This window comes from Benincasa hispida, chromosome 8 (assembly GCF_009727055.1).
Source record: "Benincasa hispida cultivar B227 chromosome 8, ASM972705v1, whole genome shotgun sequence".
Taxonomy (NCBI): Eukaryota; Viridiplantae; Streptophyta; class Magnoliopsida; order Cucurbitales; family Cucurbitaceae; genus Benincasa; species Benincasa hispida.
The window spans coordinates 31,106,906-31,114,436 of NC_052356.1; the positions used below are offsets into that span (position 1 = coordinate 31,106,906).

The 7,531-nt window shown below is 31.9% G+C and overlaps 1 protein-coding gene across 2 annotated transcripts; it reads right to left on the reverse strand.

Moving 5' to 3' along the window:
• Positions 1 to 1,576: 1,576 nt before the first annotated feature.
• On the reverse strand, positions 1,577 to 6,694 carry LOC120082500 (UDP-arabinose 4-epimerase 1-like). Of its 2 annotated transcripts, XM_039037691.1 has the most exons (11): positions 6,422 to 6,694; positions 5,457 to 5,601; positions 5,163 to 5,287; positions 4,039 to 4,152; positions 3,851 to 3,958; positions 3,660 to 3,751; positions 3,144 to 3,285; positions 2,872 to 2,966; positions 2,472 to 2,601; positions 2,184 to 2,328; positions 1,577 to 2,060 (listed from the first exon to the last, which is right to left on the reverse strand). In XM_039037691.1, exons 2-11 carry the CDS (start codon positions 5,515 to 5,517, stop codon positions 1,819 to 1,821), a joined length of 1,254 nt encoding a protein of 417 aa, XP_038893619.1. In that variant the 5' UTR covers positions 5,518 to 5,601; positions 6,422 to 6,694; the 3' UTR covers positions 1,577 to 1,818. The 2 variants fall into 2 exon arrangements, with proteins under 2 accessions (XP_038893619.1, XP_038893621.1); XM_039037693.1 differs by lacking the exon at positions 6,422 to 6,694 and having other exon boundaries at positions 5,457 to 5,831.
• Between the last annotated feature and the right edge of the window lie 837 nt (positions 6,695 to 7,531).

Genomic DNA, 7,531 nt, shown 5'->3' on the forward strand with positions numbered 1-7,531 from the left:
TGGGCAAATTCCATACAAATTGGAGAAAATGGAGAATTTTGAGAATTTTCTCGTTTCTTATTTTTTTATTTTATTTATTTATATATTATGTTTTATTTATTTTAATATTATATTATATTTTATTATCATTCATGTTCTTGTTGTGCTCCTCAAATTCACAACAAGTTTTTAATTTTAACTTTTTTGTTATTTTTTAGATTTGGTTCATACTCATTTAATGCAAGATATTTTAGATTAATACTTTCTCCATTTTAGAAGATTTGGTTTATTTTTTTCTATATTCCTAGCTAAAAATTGATCACCTCTTCATTGATATCTCAAGTATATGTTGAATATATTAGTAATATACTGGAAATATGTAAATATACATTATAAAAATTTTCTTGTTCATGCAAATCTCATATATACCTTAGTATATTTCTAAAGAATTTAAATATGTTGTATATATATCAAATATATCTTGTTTTCTTCTTTGAAACTTCTTGCCGATTCTTGTTTCATTTATCAGGGTAACAAATTTTTTTATTTTTGGAAAAATTTTCCTTGTCTAGGTTTTGGAAAAAAAGTCATTGTGGAAAGTTTATAATCGCAAGAAACTTCCTTTACACTCTTATTTTGTTATTAATATTATTATATATTTTTATTTTAAAAAATGAACGGTAAAGAGGGCTAAAAAGGTAAATTGAATCAAAAGTAAAATAATAGCTTAGGAGCTTATTCATATAAAACATTGTAAAGTTTAGACAATTCCATAATTAAACTTATTTACTTATGCTATTTGTGTAGAAACCCCTCCTAAAAGTCAAGAGTATTTTTTTATAATTTAGCTAAGAATAAAAGAATGGCTCTTAATATTGTTTGTACTAAAACAAATAATAAAACAAAATCATTCCAACATTGTTTGCTAATTATTAAATCCTTAAAATATCATCATTTTTTTAAAAGAAATTAATGTCAATTTCTTTCTTTTTTAAGTTAAACAACATATAAGCAAGAGTGTGGATTCAAATTTTTAACTTTTCAGACGATGATACATTTGAACTTAGTCTAGTTAAGTTATATGCTCACGTCATCAAATCTATCATATACTTTTTTTTAATAAAATAATATTTTTCCAAGATAATTCAACTACCTAAATCATCACTAAATCACATGTTTTAAGTTATTAAACCATAATTTATTTAAGTCTGGTTTGGTAATCATTTTATTTTTAGTTTTAGTTTTTTAAAATCAAATACTACTTCCACCTCTAAATTTCTTTTTTTTATTATTTACTTTTCAACAATGGTTTAAAAAACCAAACCAAATTTTGAGAACTAAAAAAAAAAAATAGCTTTCAATAAGTTGTTTTTGTTTTTAGAATGTGATTAAGAATTCAACATTGTATTTAAGAAAGATGCAAATCATTGTAAGAAAATTCGAAATAGACTTAATTTTCAAAAACAAAAATAAAAAACCAAATGGTTATCGATGGCCTTAATGTTTGCAAAAGTCATTATTTTGTTTATCAAAAGAGTCTTACTAGTATTGCCTTTCATGAAAATGTAGTTCACAGGGATTTGAGGACAATGATCCAAGAAGCTGCTACCCCCTATTATGATGCATTTATTATTAATAACCAATCATATCCAATACATAATAACAAATGGGATGGCTACCTATACCAACAAACAATATTGTAAAAATAGAGACTACAAAAATGTAGAGAGTAATGGTATTCTCCTACTTGTATGTGAGCAAAGAAGTAATCCTCAAAGTCAGTAGATGCTCCCTCTTTCAGTCTTTCTGCTATTAGCTGCCATTCATCATCAATGTGCTTCAAGAAGACATAACCAAAGAGTTTCCATAGCCATTGAGATGTGATTTTTGCCACCTCCAAGCAATCCCTAAACTTTCTTGAAGATCGGTGTATTGCGCTGTCCAGTTCAGTTCGTTCTTGATCTTAGTTGGGTTGCTAAATACTTCGGCGTAGTCACCCGGTCGACGAGAGAGATAGTCGACTTTGATGTCCACCCCAGTTGCCTTCTTGCATGCCTCCACAAACTCCTTCACCGATCGGCCTGATCAAAAATATCCAAAAACTACCTTCAGATTGCCATGTCTAGAGATTGCTTTATCAATGAGATGAAACAGTTTGGGAGTAGAAAAGAAGTATACTACTGCAACATTTCCTTTTGGCCTACCTTTTCCCGTTCCAACATTATAGATTCCGACTTTTCCAGGGGTTGCCTTCTCCAGCGCTTTAACATGAGCATCCACAAGATCGGTGACGTCGATATAATCGCGTATGCAAGTCCCATCATGTGTCTTGTAATCTGTTCCTTTGACCTGAAAACATCGCAAGAATAGAAAAGCAGCTACGCACTTGATCACATATCTCAAAACAATAATTCTCCAGCTGCATCTTGTAACTGTACAATAAGTTCATGCTTGCTGAACTATATATTTCTATATATAGATCAACAAATTACCTTAAGCCCAGAAATAATGCCACGGGCAGCATCAAAACAAGCACCCGATATGCGTCCGTGCTCACGAAGCTCAGGTCTAGGAGCTTCCCCAAGTCTGCCCTCTGGATCAGAACCAATCACATTGAAGTATCTGGACAATTTTCAACACATTCATACATCAGATTGCTTGCTTATTCAAATGATTCACTCAACAAAAACTTTATAAAGGTTTCCAAATTCCCTCCAATTTCGCATATTTAGTGCAGTAAATTACCAAATAAGATAAACCAAAATTTGAAAATTTGAAACATAATTATGAAAATAAACTGTCTTAGTAACAATTTCAAAGAAAATGAAATAGGCAACGAAAAAAAGTAAGGAACCACGGTTTATAAGATGAGTTATCAGGTAAAATAACAACCTTAGGATCATGACTGCCATCTTTGAATTTTTTGAAAAGTCAAGGATGATTTCTTCCGCCATCTTCTTGGCCTTCCCATAAGGATTAATTGGAGCCTGAAATGAAAACAAATCAAATATTTGTCAATCGAACTCCAGTCCGCATCCATACAAGATTATATCGTGTCGAAGAAATTAAAAATAATAATAATAAAATAAAGCAGGGCCACAACAAATTCCAAATCTTTCCACGAGTATTATACAAATACGCAAGCAGACGCATACGGTGCAAACCTGAGGAGTTTCTTCAGTGATAGGCATTTTTTCTGGCTCTCCATATGTAGCACATGTACTAGAATATATCAATGTCTTCACACCATGTGCTGCCATTGATTCTAACACTGTCAAGGTATTTGAGGTAATATTGTGATAATACCTACATCAAGAAATACCGTGCTCAGAAACGATTCGCCAAAACTCGAAACAGCTCCTTCCATGTTTTCTCATTTCTCAACCCCAAAGAAAACAAGAAACGTCTTTGGATTCCCTTTCCCAACAATTAATCTGTGTTATTCATTCAAGTTCAGAGATGTATATCAACCGGTGACGAGAACAATGGACTAGGAGTTATGATCATGGACCATCTTTTCAACATCTTCCATCTATTCGTATGATGATGGCTATCCATCAGTCTGTTTATATGTATGAGACCTCAAATCCATTTATGGAGAGGACAACAATCTTCTTCTAGAGAAACCAGAGACTGATAACCTAAAAAATAACAATTCGAACAGTTAATTTTATACTCACTTCAGAGGATCAAGGGTGCTTTCCCCAACATATGCTACTGCTGCAAAATGCATGACAGCATCAAAAGCATTCTCTGAAAATATTTTATTAACCTGAACATATCAGTTAAGGCAACATTTGAGTTCAAAGCATCTAGTATTTTGAGGATTCATCAGAAGTATAAGTCATAACGTGTCACATAGAAAGGATACAGATTTTGTATCTCCCAAGTCAGCATAGATGAACTGAAGCCTTCCATATTCTGGAAACAATTCTTGCAAAACCTTCACAGCACCTAGATTGCCACGGGATAGGTTGTCCTGTTGTGAAGGAATTATTAACAAATGAAGGGTATAAAACCAAAGATATGAAAAGGGTACGATCTTAAAAAGCATCATACCACTATTGTTACACGATAGGAGTCCTTTAATAGTCGAAGTGCAGCATGCGAGCCAATGTATCCTGCACCTCCTGTTACTAGAACATGAGTGACTCCTAGTTCATGAATTGCAAACTGGAAGAAAAGAATATGCACAACTTTAGAAGTTGCATAAAAGAACGTTTCTCTTAGGAAAAGGTCGTTCTCAACACTTCTTTTTTCAATAAGAAAAGTTCTTTCATTGCCCAAGGAAGGCAGGATAAGAAATAAGAAATCCTCTCAATAAGCCAAGGAATTTACATTTCACAAGCAAAGATACCAAGATGAGTATCTACAAAATTGATTACAAAGAGAACACCAGATAAAAGAGCTTTATCTGAGAGAGAGTGAGAGAGAGAGAGAAAACTATCAATTATTTGACTGCTGCCCAAAAATATCAGATCATAATTCCCAAACCAATTCCATGGAGTAACACAGTAATCTAAGAACTGCAAAGTTCATTGAAATGACAGCAATATTTTAAACAGGAACAGAGAAGAGCGCATGATGAACAAAAACAAATCTTGGAGAAAAGAACAATTTTCAGCCTCTTAGATCAGAACCACAATTAAACGATGGCATCAGCCAAATGATGTTGGAAACAGCCTACAAACGAAATGCACACAACCCTACATTATCTTAGGAATGATTCTCCTATTTCATGGTAGAGTTTTCATAATGTCATTTTGCGAATCAGATCAATGATAATTGAATTTCTAAAACAATCAATATACTGCAGGGATTCAGGCATCTGCCACAAAAATAGAGATGAAAAACTGGCTGATAAATTCCAAGTGTATGGACGTTAGAAAAATATGAATACAAATACATGAAAAAAATTGGCACTAACACGGGATTAAAGTACGCAATATGATGTATAAGTTAAATAAAAAAACTGGCAGCTGTATTGCTATTGGATAAAATTTCCTTAAACCAAACTTATAAAATATGATCTGGTACATGACATGCCACGTAACAAGTGAAAAGTCTGAAGATTCTTCCAACAGGACTTGTAGACTTTCAATAGAAAATGATATGATCACTGGAATATACTCGGTCAGCAGCGATATAAAGCCATAAAAGTATCATTAGATATTGAGAGCTACCGGCGTTGGGGTGCTAAAATTTGGGGATTGCTTGAGCATAATAATACAAATTGCAGTAAGTGAAGCAGCCAAAAAGATCTTTCCTACAAAATTGTTCTTCCGTTTGGGATCCGGATAATCCATACCTATAAGGGAAAGATAGGTAAATGCAAGAAAACACAAGTAAATAAGCTTGAAGATCTTAAAGAGCTACAACTTTCACATATTTTAAAGAAACTTTGAAGTTTGAACATCCATGCAGTCAACCTGCAATAAACATAGATTTTCTGAGAACACTACAGAAGAGAAACTCACCTCCAAATGACACAGATCTACCGAACCTTGATTGATTTCTCGACCTACCAAAATTGAGCATTTGGGAGATTGCTCTATCTTTCGTTATATTACAGGACGGTAACTCAATGAGTCCACTTTAAGGATGGGGCTGTGGTGTAAAATCCTGCAAAATTAAGGAAAAAATTATCAGTAAATTATGTAAGTAAACCAACCACAAATGTGAACTCAAGGTATGATCACTTCCAAATCTCAAACTTCTGAATGAAAAACGGAGACGAAATACTAACAGGAGAAACCCCCACAAGCAGAAATCAAAAGCAAAAGCCAAATTTAAACAAAATTCAAAGTTATAAAAAAAAAAAAATTAGGAAATATAAAAAATAATAACTTCTTTTTTCAAACTACATAACAAGGACGAAAGAAACAAAAGAAAAGAACCAACTCCACTTCATAGATGATGCTGATAAAATTAGAAAAAGTACAATGCAAATTACAGTAATCAACCATGCATTAATGGAAACCAAGTACCAATCAGACTGCAAATTTCAAATTAGAGATCAATTTCCATTACGAGTAAACATTACAAGAAAGGCACTAGAATTTTTTCTTCAAAATCAACAATCACCTCAGTAGTCATTTTCACTTTCACCAAGAAAAACGAGTAAAGAACAAAGAAAACAATCCCTAAACAAAGATGCAGGGGGATCAAAGGAAGAGAACCCCACATAAAAACAAAAACAGAAGTAACGTAATTAATTAAAAGGAAAAACGAAAACGTTCACGTCCAGCTAACAGAACGTCTTTGATCGCAAAGAAGTAACTGAAACAGTAGAAAGAAAAACATTAGAAATAACCCCATTTGAATTCCCCAAAAGATCTTCAAAAGCAAATCATATCATAAAGAAAGAAAAGGGAAAACAGATTGCATCAATCCAAGCAAGACCCAGAAAGGAAAATGCGAAAAAGAAAAAAGAAGGGGTTACCAGGAATCGAATGGAAGTCCTTGAAACGAATGAAATTGGAAGAAAGAACAAAAATGGGGATGTGGGTATGTGAGAAAAATGAGAGAAAAAGAGAAAGGAAGGACGTAAAATGGGGTGGTGGGATGAAAAGGGAACGTTGATAATCGAAAGAGAAAGTAAATGAAGATAAATGCAATGTAAAGAAATGAGAGAAAGAAAGAAAGAAAGAAAGAAAGAAAGAAGGGGAAAGAGAAGGTTGGAGTTCTGTTTGGAGCGGACGACGGAGCAGAGAGCTGTCTGTTTGTCCACATTGTATTTACTGCGTATATACCACGCGCCTCGCCTCATAATATTTCTGAATTTTTTCCTCATTCCATCCCATAGTTAATTAATGAATCATTCTATTATTTCTAGATTATTAGTTTTTATTTTATTTATTTATATAAAATAAGGTATAAATAAATTCTAAATATTCTTTCTTTCTTCTTTTTTTTGTTTTGTTTTTTTTTTCAAAGGTAGTAGGTGCATTTAAGACTATGGTTTAAATTTCCACCCAAATTTTGAGATTTCGTTGATCTCAAATTTTTTATAGGAAAATTTTGTTTTTTCCCACTTTCAATCAAATTTTGAGAAAATTTTGATTTTTTTTAATAACTATGTTACTCAATTAAAGTTTTTTTTTATAGTTTCACACGTTTTTCAATAATGGATAATGCTTTTTTTTTATTTTTTCTAATTTCCTAATTTTCTCATTATTTTCGACCTAAAATTTTCATTTCTTTAAGAAATTGAATTTGAGAAAATCATTAAAAATAACATATATTTAGTTTTTACCTCATTCATTTTTTTTTTCAAATTTATCATTTCACTTCCGAATTAAATTGATGCGAGTCTTTTTCTTTAACCATCCAAAACTTTTATAATTTTCATCTTAAAATATTTCTAAACTTTATAGTGTTTTGTATTATTTTCCATTTTTTTAAAAAAAATTTGCTCTCGCGTCAACATTTACACATATATTTACAGTAGACATTTAAATATTGTCATACTTCATAGAAATTGTGATTAAAAATGGTCAATTGTAGTCTACAATCAAAACTTCATTAACTAATTATAACAATTTTCATCAAT

Excerpts from the sequence above, each read along its gene's own strand:
- LOC120082500 (XM_039037691.1), bottom strand. The coding sequence starts at position 5,517 with ATGCTCAATTTTGGTAGGTCGAGAAATCAATCAAGGTTCGGTAGATCT. Across the intron at positions 3,752-3,850 it reads ACTTGGGAGATACAAAATCT|GTTAATAAAATATTTTCAGA; the intron begins GTATCCTTTCTA and ends TGATATGTTCAG. Across the intron at positions 2,967-3,143 it reads TCACTGAAGAAACTCCTCAG|GCTCCAATTAATCCTTATGG; the intron begins GTTTGCACCGTA and ends TTTTCATTTCAG.